The 12140-nt window shown below is 43.6% G+C and overlaps 1 protein-coding gene across 1 annotated transcript in view; it reads right to left on the bottom strand.

Moving 5' to 3' along the window:
* The window catches only part of LOC116437454 (creatine kinase S-type, mitochondrial), a 50469-nt gene that overhangs the window by 18085 nt on the left and 20244 nt on the right, over positions 1-12140 (bottom strand). Inside the window, exons 5-6 of the mRNA XM_032095099.1 lie at positions 8361-8446; positions 3362-3485 (exon numbers count right to left, since the gene is read on the bottom strand). Coding sequence (XP_031950990.1) covers positions 3362-3485; positions 8361-8446 — 210 coding nt within the window. The remainder of the gene's footprint in view (positions 1-3361; positions 3486-8360; positions 8447-12140) is intronic.

Genomic DNA, 12140 nt, shown 5'->3' with positions numbered 1-12140 from the left:
TTTGGGAAAAATCTGTTTGTGGAATTAGGGGAAAGGATAGGTAAAGAGCTTAATGTAACCAACTGTTGGGTCTGTGGAGGGCCTCTGATGACAGAGGAATAGCCATGGAAAGGCAGTAGCTTAAGCCCAATAGAACTCCTTAAGTGGAATCGGACAAGGATAAGGGGAGAAAACAGACCAGAAGGGTGGGTACTGAGTTCAACAGTGATAGGAGAGGAGTGTCTCTGGCGTACCGGGAACAATTTCCTCAGAGAAGTAGGAAATACTCCCTGTAAGAGATATAAAGTCAGTAATGGAACTTTTACATGGTGGGTCCCCAAGAAACCAGCTCTGTATTGGACTCAGGAAAAAACAAGGGAAAATAATTGTAAGTACAATAATAAGGTCAAACTCTTTCAATGCAATGATACATACAAAAATCCTTATATTGGGATCCCAGACATTTTGGGAAAATATAAATCAACAAAAAGTTGACTACTGGAGGGCACCAGATGGCCTATTTTGGATATGTGGAAAAAGAGCATATGCAAAGCTCCCCTCTCAGTGGAAAGGGAGTTGTACCCTGGGAATCATACACCCAGGATTCTTTCTTTTACCCGAGCCAGACGGAGATGAACTAGGAATACCAGTGTATGAGGATCTGAAAAGGAATAAAAGAGAATTGATTGGAGTATCTCAAAAATGGAGAGATGAGGAATGGCCTGCTGAGCGCATAATTGAAACGTATGGGCCAGCCACCTGGGCACAAGATGGGAGTTGGGGGTATCGAACCCCAATTTACATGCTGAATTGGATTATAAGACTCCAAGCAGTTGTAGAAATAATAACGAACCAAACTGGTCAAGCATTGGAATTACTAGCTAGCCAACAAAGCCAAACAAGAGCTATGGTGTGTGGGGTATGCCCAGCCCCTGCCCTGGAGGGATCTCTGCTGAGATAAGAGATTTCGCAATCGCCCAGCAGGACTCCCTGGAAAGGCAACCACTTTGGTCATGGTGAGGAAAGACAGACCCACAATCCTTTGGGAGACACTATGCAGATTTCTTTGTAACCCATTGGCCTGTAACCATCCCAGATCCTCTGTAATCCATTGGTCCTTTACTGATCCCCTGTATCCCTATAAAAGCAAGCCCTATGGGCCCCTGTGGCTCGGAGAGGGTTCTCGTCCCTGGCTCTCCCCTTCGCCGGAGGGGACCCACAATAAAGCTACCTCTGTGCGGAACCAGCCACACGAGCCTTCTCGTCTCTCTCTCTCTGGTCTGGCTTGGCCTGGAGGCTGCCCTGCAGAGCTGAGCTGGAATCACGAGCTGATAATCACTAAAGAGCTGACAGTCTCTGCAAGGGCCCTCCTGCCAGCAGCTGAGGGAAGACACTGGGCCTCGGGAAGGCGATTCCTTTCGGGACCATCTCCCCGGACCGGTCACCTCTTCCTGGGTCAGAGCCGCTGACACCCCATCCCAGCTGTAATAATGGTGTATCAGAATAGGTTGGCTTTAGACTATCTATTGGCTGAAGAAGGAGGTGTTTGTGGAAAATTTAATACATCAGATTGTTGTTTGAAGATAGATGACCATGGGGATGCCGTTCTAGATATAGCCAAAAATATCAGAAAAATAGCCCATGTACTGGTCCAAAAGTGTGAATCTGCACTAAAACTTATCTGGTGGGATAATGTATTGGGAATAGAATGGTGGAAGAAGCTAGGTTTCTTCCTTTTATGTGCCACCACAGGCTTGATATTTCTCCCTTGCCTGATCCCCTGTTTCATTCGATTAATATCTACCATGGTCCAAGGCATGCAAATAGTACCAATGCCTTTGAAACCAAAATTGGCTACATCTGGAATGGCACAAAAGATCATGGTGTTAAAGAAGCAAAATGATATCAAAGACCCCTTTGAAGAAGCAAGATTGATTTGTGAAAAAAATGAGCAAATAATAAAGGCTAGAAAACAAGGTATACTGCTCAAGCCAAATGATCTGTAAAAAAAGGAAAAAGGAGGTATTGTTATGAATGTATTGTGATGTTGGCTTTTCGCATGTTACATAATTGTTATGAATGTATTGTGATATTGGTTTTTTTTCATGTACCTTAATGTTAGAAAAACTTTACCTAGGTTCTGTAATGTAATACATGATATAGAATGTCTATTGTTTATGTAGTCAATTTATAAAAGATAGGCAGAGAAAGTCTTCACATTCCTGGAGTATCTTATCAGAGAAGAAGGAAAACCAGAAACCAGAGAGAGAAGAATTTATGGAGGGAGCAGAGACGGAATGGAGCCAAGGAAGAAGATAAGGCTGATGGGATGATACACAGAAACTCCAAAGAATTTATGAATCGTGCATGACGGTGATGAATATGCAATAAGAGATGTACTTTTAAAGACGATCTTTTGGATGTAGAGGTGTGCCTTTGGATCTCTGCCAAAGCACCCGGCCGTAATACCCTTTTTGCTGTTGTCTCCTAATTGTCCCTTTTATTAAACTTTTCTTAAAATTTTACAAAGAGAAAAAAAAAAAAAGAGGCAAAAAGCGGCGAGGCTCCCCGGCCCCGGGACTGCGTGGGGCCGCACCGGCCCCGGGCAGTGTCGGCAGCAGGAGCGGTGCCTGCGCCTGGGGGGAGTAATTAATCGCATGGCCCTAGGAAACCCTCGCTGAGCTTTCTGGCTGCAGCAGCCTGCTAGACAGAGTCCAGCAGTTACAACACTGTCTATCCCCAGGAGAAGTGTGGGAAGAGAGGTTGCCATTGAAGACTGAGAAAAAAATTGTTGAGTACCTCAGCCTTCTCCTCATCCATTGTTACCAGTTCACCAGCGTTGTTTATCAGGAGGGGTACACTTTCTTTGACTTTCCTTTTCTGGTTAACATACATGTAGAAGCCATTATAGTTCCCTGCGTTCCTTACTTTGCCATGTGGTATTTGTTTGGGTTTTCTTCAGGTGAAGGCCTGTGCTGGTGGCTTTGAAGCAATATGGGAGTGTACAATTGTATAAGCTATACAGCAGTTGGGGATTTCCTGAGACAGGGGAGCCTAGAAATCCAGAGAAGCTAGAGTGAAAGCTGCTTTGCCAAAGTGAAAGGAATAAAGCAATTGTTCCAAGGTAAAAGAAAAAACATTTCTTTAGCCATTCAGTGCTGAAGATTGTAATATAAAAGCTAAAATGACATTTTACCCATTTTTCCTACAACTCAGCTAACAATTTGTTTCCTTCTTTAACTGCTACTAATGTGGGTTGCTATTTGAACTGTTGTTACTTTATTTTGTTGCTTCTGGAGATGTCAGTTCAGTGTTAATCATGCTAAGTAATGCTGACAACAGCCCAACAATAAACAAACAGGCATAATAAATTCATTCTTACCTCTTTTAAACCATGGCAAAATCTTTCAAACACCCGTTTCATGTTGCCACCCTTTTCCATGGAGATCACCCTGGTGTGGTCCTCTTCATTAATCCAGACAAGAAATGTCTTGTCATTGTTATGCCTGGTTGAGAGAAAAATGAGCAGTTTTAAAGCACAAGATAGGCCCTGAAAAATAACTCTCAGTATCCTTAGTTTCATTACAGTCTTTCAGGACTGTGAAGAGGTTAAGCACTGCAAAATAACATTGCTCTGCACAGTTAAGGACACAGTTAAGCTACTTTCACATCTTGATCCCCCATGCCAATGGAATTATGCAGGTTTCTCAAGTCACAGTGAGAAGAGCAGTTTTCTCTGATCACATCATGCTGCCCTGAAGCCGAGCTATGAGGAACATGTCTTCAAACATTAACACAGTTGGGATGTACAGCTGCTGAGGGAACAGGTAAAGGGAGAAGCCAAATTCTGCATCTTCAGTCACTGGGGATGGTTTTTACTGTTCTTAGAAAATTGTGCAGTTAGAAAAAAACTGACTGGGGGCACAGCCATATGACCTTACTTAATTGTATTGTCTTCTAAATCAAATGCCAGTGCCCTTCATATCACTTTATAACACTGAATTGCCACATCAGTCAAATTATATGTCTGAGGAAAACAGCTACATGTTGCTTCTGGACACTGCATTAAAGATGCTGGCTTGTCAATTAAGATAATGCCTACAGAGAATTTATCTACTCTTGTTCCAGACAGATCAGTCATGACTAGGTTTATAAAGTGCTAGGTCAAACCTGAGGTCACTTTTCTTTGCTTTTCTCCATTTTTTCTGTCTTTTGCAACAATCTTTCTACAGAATGTAGAAAGTGATTGATAAGATTTGTACATACAAACAGTAGAATATGACCAAGTTTGAAACACATGAAATTTGCAACTTCACTGAGAGCCTAACTTGCAGCCTGCCTCTTACTGCAACTCACTTTTCACACTTTGACAATGCCAAACTTTATAGGTGCAAGCATCCTGTGGCCTGACATTATAGTTACAGAGAGGTCCAGTTATTTCATTTTCAGTCATGTACAAATATTCAGGGTAGGATTGTCCAGAGATAGATGTTGGCCTGACTCAGCTTCTCCTTTAAATAAATGAATCTTCCTATTGAATTAAGGAATGCTGAGTGATACCACAACGAGGAAAAAAATCTGTTCTATGGCAATACTGCATCATGTTCAGAAGCATATCCAGTATTATTCTGATAAGTTAAACCTGCTTTGTCAGGGAGCATGCACTGTAAAACCTGACAAAAGCCTATGGAAGTAATTTCATGGTGATTCACAGACTCTTTCTAAAATCAAACTTTTATCTTGAAATAGAAAAAACAGATATAAAAAACCCATAGAAGGACCCATGCTTATGGTGCTACATTGTGTTGTAATGTAATGATTGTTTATGTAGAACCATAGAATAATGGAATTATTTAGGTTGGAAAAGACACTTTAGATCATCAAGTCCAACGATTAACCTAACACTGCCAAGTCCACCACTAAACCATGTCCCTAAGTGCCACATCTACATGTCTTTTAAATACCTCCAGGGATGTTGACTCCATCACTTCCCTGGGCAGTCTGTTCCAATGCTTCACAACCCTTTTGGTGAAGAAATTTCTCCTAGTATCGAATCTAAACCTCCCCTGGTGCAACTTGAGGCCATTTCTTCTTATCCTATTGCTTTTTACCCAGGAGAAGAGGCTGACCCCCACCTGGCTACAACCTCCTTTCAGGTAGTTGTAGAGAGTGAGAAGGTCTCCCCTCAGTGTCCTTTTCTCCAGACTGAACAAGTCTGGTTCCCTCAGCCACTTCTTATCTGACTTGTGCTCTAGACCCTTCATCAGCTTTGTTGCTCTTCTCTGGACACGCTCCAGCACCTCAATGTCTTTCTTGTAGTAAGGGGCCCAAAACTGAACACAGTATTTGAGGTGTGGCCCCACCAGTGCTGAGTACAGGAGGACAATCACTTCCCTCGCCCTGCTGGCCGCACTATTTCTGATACAAGCCAGGATGCCATTGGCCTTCTTGGCCACCTGGGCACACTTCTGGCTCATATGCAGATGGCTACTGACCAACACACCCAGGTCCTTTTCTACTGAGCAGCTTTCTAGACACTCTTCCCCAAGCCTGTGGTGTTGCATGGGGTTGTTGTGACCCAAGTGCAGGACCTGGCATTTACCCCAGTTGAACTTCATGCAATTGGCATCAGCCCATCTACCTAGTCTGTCCAGATCCCTCTACAGACCCTTCCTGCCCTCAAGCAGATCAACACTCTCGCCTAACTTGATGTCATCTGCAAATATATTGAGGGTTCAGTTGATGCCCTGATCCAAATCATCAATAAAGATATTAAACAGAATTGGACCCGATACTGAGCCCTGAGGAACACCACTTGTGACTTTTAACTCCATTCACCACAGCTCTTTGGACCCAGCCATCCAGTCAGTTTTTTACCTAGCAGAGAGTACGCCCATTCAAGCCATGAGCAGCTAGTTTCTCCAGGAGAATGCTGTAACTGTGTCAAAGGCTTTACTGAAGCCCAGTGTACCGGTTTGGCCAAATTTAGAAATATATCCTCTGAGAGAAGGCAGGTCACCACCCTTCCCCCACCAGGTTCGGGAAAAAATAAATTTTCCTCAAAGGAAAGTGAAAGAGATAAAAACTATTTATTTAACAAACACACGGGAAAAGGAAAATAATGCTAAATAATAAAATCTCTCGCTATGGAGAAAAAACCTGGGAAAGTGTTAGAGTCCTCCCTTTGGTCTCCTTGGAGCTGGGGCTTGGCCCAGGGCCAGGCCCTCTGTGCTTGGTGGAAAGTCCTCCTGATGTGTTCTGATATTGAAGCAGTCCAGCAGAAAAGGGAGAAAATCCAAAATTCTGGGGAAGGGGGAAAAAATTCAACTCTCCGTCTCTCTCCGGAGAAAAAAAAAGCTGAACAACTGGCCAAAAACTGACCCGGGAGCAGCAAGCCGGGTGCTTCCTCGCTCCCCTGCCGCAGCTGGGAAAAAAAAGTCTCTATTTCTGTGTGACCTTGAACAAGCTGCAAACTGCTTTGAAAAAGTTTTGCTCAGTTTTTCCTTCCCCCTCTCAGGCTCAGTTTAGAGGCATAGAAAGGCACAAGAATTAATTTCTGGGCATAGGGCAGCGATATGGGATACACATCATAAAGTCACCCCAAGACACCCAGCTAAACAACATCTGCAGCCTTTCCCTCATCCACTAAGTGGATCACCTTGTCATAGAAGGAGACCAGGTTAGTCAAGCAGGATCTGCCTTTCCTAAGCCCATGCTGGCTGGGTCTGATCCCCTGGTTGTCCTGTACATGCCATTTGATGGCATTCATGATGATCTGCTCCATAACCTTCCTGTGCACCAAGGTCATGCTGACAGGCCTGTAGTTCCCCAGATCATCCTTCTGGCCCTTCTTGTAGATGGACTTCACATTCGGTAACTTCCAGTCAACTGAGACCTCCTCAGTTAGGCAGGACTGCTGGTAAATGATTGAAAGTGGCTCAGTGAGTGCTTCCTCCAGCTCCTTCAGTACTCTTGGAAGGATCCTTTCAGGCCCCATTGACTTTTGTATGTCTAAGTAGTGTTGCAGGTCACTGACCATTTACCCTTGGATTATGTGGCTTCATTCTGCTCCCTGTCTGTCTTCCAGCTCAAAGGGCTGGGTGCACTGAGAACAATTGATCTTACTATTAAAGACTGAGGTAATGAAGGCATTAAGTACCTCAGCCTTTTCCTCATCCTTTGTCACCATGTTTCCCCCTCCCATCCAATAAAGGATGGAGATTCTCCTTAGCCCTCCTTTTGTTGTTAATGTATTTATAGAACTATTTTTATTGTCTTTTATGGCAGTTGCCATATTAAGTTCTAGCTGTGCTTCCTGGACTCCTTTACCCTCAGGACTGCCTCACAAGGGACTCACTCAACCAGGCCCTTAAACAGGCCAAAGTCTACCTTCCAGAAGTCCAAGGTAGCAGTTCTGGTAACCATATTCCTTACTTCTCCAAGAATTGAAAACTCTTATCGTTTCATGATCACTGTGCTCAAAATGGCCTCCAAACACCATATCACCCACAATTCCTTCTCTTTTCGCAAACAGAAAGTCCAGTGAGCATGCCTTCCCTAGTTGGCTCATTCTCCAGCTGTGCCAGGAAGTTTTCTTCTGCACATTCCAGGAACCTTCTAAACTGTTTTCTCTCTGCTGTATTGTATTTCCAGCAGACAAGTAGTAAGTTGAAGTCTCCAAGAGAAAAAGGGCTAGTGAATGTGAGACTACTCCCAGATGCTCATAGAATATTTAATCTGCCTCTTCATCCTGGTTGGATGATGACCACCAGGATATCTGCCTTGTTAGCCTTTTCCTTGGTTCTTGCTTATAAACATGCAACCCTTTCATCACCATTGGCAAGCTCTAAGCAGTCAAAACACTCCTTAACATACAGGGCTACCCCATGGCCTCTCCTTCCTTGCCTATCCCTTCTGAACAGTTTATAGCCATCCATTGCAGCACTCCAGTTCTATGAATCATCCCACCATGTTTTCATGACTGTAATTATATAATAGTTTTTCAGCTGTGCAATGACTTCCAGCTCCTCCTGTTTGCTGCCCATGCTGCAGGCATTGGTGTAGATGCACTTCAGTTGGGGTATCGATCCTTCCACCTTTACTGTGGGACAAGCCCTAATTCCTTTGTGACTGTTATCAAGCTCTTCTGTGGTTTCTAACACTTCAACAATCCTTGCATTATTTGTGTCTTTGCATATAAGAATATAAAGGTCTTAATTTTTTTTTCAATTAATCATTTAAAACACTAAAAAAATATTTAAAAACAAACTGAACATGCTGTGAGTACCAGTGCAGAGTGACTGTGGGGTTAGGAGAAGCAAGGAGACTTGTAATACATTTTTTAAAACATGACACAAGCTTCTACGTATCACACAACATACCAGATTCCTCTGGCATCTGGCCAGTCACGTGCCATCCCAGCACATGTTAGCAAAGGGGACACTGGCTTATCAAAAAGAAAATGATCCTGGACACAAAAACGGAGCCAGAAAGAGAAATAAAAACAGAGAAAGATACAAAATAAATTGAAGTTTATTAAGGGAAGCAGTATAACCCTGTCTTATGCATTTAATATTAAGGTAGTCAATACAATTAAATTAAATAGCATGGCTTGTGAACCTGATTTTTTCCTGACTTAAAGTATGAGAATAATGTTGATAACACACTGATGTTTTGGTTGTTGCTCAGCAGTGCTTACTCTAATTCAAGGACTTCTCAGTTTCCCATGGTCTGCCAATGAGGAGGTGTACAAAAAGCTAGGAGGGAGCATGACCTGGACAGCTGACCTGAACTGGCCAAAGGGATATTCCATACCATAGAATATCATGCTCATTATATAAACTGAGGGGAGTTGGAGCAGCTGAGGAGTGGCTGCATGGTACTTAGTTGCCAGCTGGGGTTAAACCATGACAGACTTTTCTTGGGTTGAGATCATGGAAGATCAGAAAAGACTATGTTAAAACAAGTTTGTTATAAGCATTCATTGTGTTGGTTTAGTAGTTGCTGGTCAAAATGTTGATTCATTTGCTCTCAGAGCTGTTGTGCTTGTTCTCAGGTTTTTTTACATAATGCCTTACTTGCTGTATGTGTTCCCTGTGGATATTTATTGTCGTTGGGACTTGGGCTCAGATTATGATTGTAGTGGACTTTGTAGTATTGGCTTATGATGTAGTAGACTTGCTGGTGGTGAAACTAAGGTGGTCTATGCACTCAGCATTGCCACTACCTCTGTACTTTGGGAGCTATTGAAGTACTAAGGCCTGAACAACAGGCCTTGAGTCAAAGTTGACCTCTAGATGAACCTTCCAACCAAATGTTATATGTATCCACTCATTTAAAAAGTATTATTAGCAATATGGTATATGCATCCATTCATTGGCAAAACATGTATTTACCTTTCCATATTTACAAACCAGACAAGGCCACATCTGGCCTTGTCTGGGGGTGTAGAAACAAAGACAACTCCCTTGGTTCCTCCTTGAGGCCTGGCCAGGCTTTGGGAGAAACCCAACAGGAGAATAAAACCAGATGTTTCCATACTAGAAGTAATAGTAGCTTGTTTATTCAACAATATAAAAGCTGGGCTACTCTCACAGTGAAGTTGGAAGCCTCTTTGCCTGTAGGTGGGTGCACCTGTAGGAATTCCCAGTTACCAGGAGTGGTTCTCCAGTCCTTCACTGTGACAGTGGCTTCCCCCAGCTGTTGTGTGGATCTGGATGAAGTGGTAAAGTATTGGGGAAACTGGTGTGTGGTTACAATATTGCTGCTAGCAAGAATTTTCTTGCTTCTTTCTAAGCCCGTGGGATACTTTTCTCTCTCACGGAAGATATTGCAGAAGTTCTGTAAACTATGAACACCTGCGACCTGGTAGAACTCCAAATATTACTGTATCCCGCAGCCGTAGGGAGAAGATCCAACAGGCAGGAATTGTGCAGCAAGATTGATTTATTTAATTATTTTACAAACTCTTTTATAGACTTTTTTCTTCATAGTCTAATTGGACAAAGGCTCAGCCACCCCCTGGGTGGATTGGCTAGAAATCCTAAACATCCATTGTCAAAATATTTTTCTACTGTACCATAAACATAGTTCTACAAGGTTGCAGGTGTTCATAGTTTACAGAACTTCTGCAATATCTTCCATGAGAGAGAAAAGTATCCCACGGACTTAGAAAGAAGCAAGAAAATTCTTGCTAGCAGCAATATTGTGTCCACACTGGTGATGTATCTTTCTTAATCACTATAGACATTATTTTGTAGTAATGATTAGATGCATTGCTTTGCTTCTCCTTTGTAATTCTTTGCAGTTTTGCATTATAGTAAATTACACAATTCCTTAAGTTGGTGTCTGTCTTTGGTATTGACCCTGCCCACCATCAAAACAGCTATCTACTGGGAACTATTAATAATTACATCTTTTTCTCTCCCAGAGAGCCAACCTATGGGGGAGATTCCTTCCTTCCTTCCTTCCTTCCTTCCTTCCTTCCTTCCTTCCTTCCTTCCTTCCTTCCTTCCTTCCTTCCTTCCTTCCTTCCTTCCTTCCTTCCTTCCTTCCTTCCTTCCTTCCTTCCTTCCTTCCTTCCTTCCTTCCTTCCTTCCTTCCTTCCTTCCTTCCTTCCTTCCTTCCTTCCTTCCTTCCTTCCTTCCTTCCTTCCTTCCTTCCTTCCTTCCTTCCTTCCTTCCTTCCTTCCTTCCTTCCTTCCTTCCTTCCTTCCTTCCTTCCTTCCTTCCTTCCTTCCTTCCTTCCTTCCTTCCTTCCTTCCTTCCTTCCTTCCTTCCTTCCTTCCTTCCTTCCTTCCTTCCTTCCTTCCTTCCTTCCTTCCTTCCTTCCTTCCTTCCTTCCTTCCTTCCTTCCTTCCTTCCTTCCTTCCTTCCTTCCTTCCTTCCTTCCTTCCTTCCTTCCTTCCTTCCTTCCTTCCTTCCTTCCTTCCTTCCTTCCTTCCTTCCTTCCTTCCTTCCTTCCTTCCTTCCTTCCTTCCTTCCTTCCTTCCTTCCTTCCTTCCTTCCTTCCTTCCTTCCTTCCTTCCTTCCTTCCTTCCTTCCTTCCTTCCTTCCTTCCTTCCTTCCTTCCTTCCTTCCTTCCTTCCTTCCTTCCTTCCTTCCTTCCTTCCTTCCTTCCTTCCTTCCTTCCTTCCTTCCTTCCTTCCTTCCTTCCTTCCTTCCTTCCTTCCTTCCTTCCTTCCTTCCTTCCTTCCTTCCTTCCTTCCTTCCTTCCTTCCTTCCTTCCTTCCTTCCTTCCTTCCTTCCTTCCTTCCTTCCTTCCTTCCTTCCTTCCTTCCTTCCTTCCTTCCTTCCTTCCTTCCTTCCTTCCTTCCTTCCTTCCTTCCTTCCTTCCTTCCTTCCTTCCTTCCTTCCTTCCTTCCTTCCTTCCTTCCTTCCTTCCTTCCTTCCTTCCTTCCTTCCTTCCTTCCTTCCTTCCTTCCTTCCTTCCTTCCTTCCTTCCTTCCTTCCTTCCTTCCTTCCTTCCTTCCTTCCTTCCTTCCTTCCTTCCTTCCTTCCTTCCTTCCTTCCTTCCTTCCTTCCTTCCTTCCTTCCTTCCTTCCTTCCTTCCTTCCTTCCTTCCTTCCTTCCTTCCTTCCTTCCTTCCTTCCTTCCTTCCTTCCTTCCTTCCTTCCTTCCTTCCTTCCTTCCTTCCTTCCTTCCTTCCTTCCTTCCTTCCTTCCTTCCTTCCTTCCTTCCTTCCTTCCTTCCTTCCTTCCTTCCTTCCTTCCTTCCTTCCTCTACTGATTACAATAACATTTGAGAACTTTAAAGATTTTGAATATCCTTTGTATACCCTTGAAACCAACCTGATCCTTGTGCTAGGAGCCAGCAAGTTGCTGAATATGGTTCAGGTCTTGTTTAAGGTTAAACAGCTGTTTAAGAACATCACCCAGACATCTGTCTCAAGGATGGATAGTTATGAATGGCAGGGTGTGTGGGATAGTATGGGCAAGTACCTAGGATAGTGACCACCTCCAACATTTTGGAACCCCTGAACATGTGCAGAATCCTGAAAAACTAGTAAAATATTAGGAAGAAGTATGCTGTCACCCTGGCAATTCCAGAGAGACACAAATCACTGCAACCTGTTGGGGCCTGGCAGAGCACTGTTCTACACTACTCAGTACCCTCAGGGGGAAGAGAAGGTCTCTGGATCTGATGACAAAACGACAGGCACTG

The sequence above is a fragment of the Corvus moneduloides genome, chromosome W, assembly GCF_009650955.1.
Source record: "Corvus moneduloides isolate bCorMon1 chromosome W, bCorMon1.pri, whole genome shotgun sequence".
NCBI lineage: Eukaryota > Metazoa > Chordata > Aves > Passeriformes > Corvidae > Corvus > Corvus moneduloides.
This window is presented reverse-complemented; position numbering and strand designations above follow the sequence as displayed.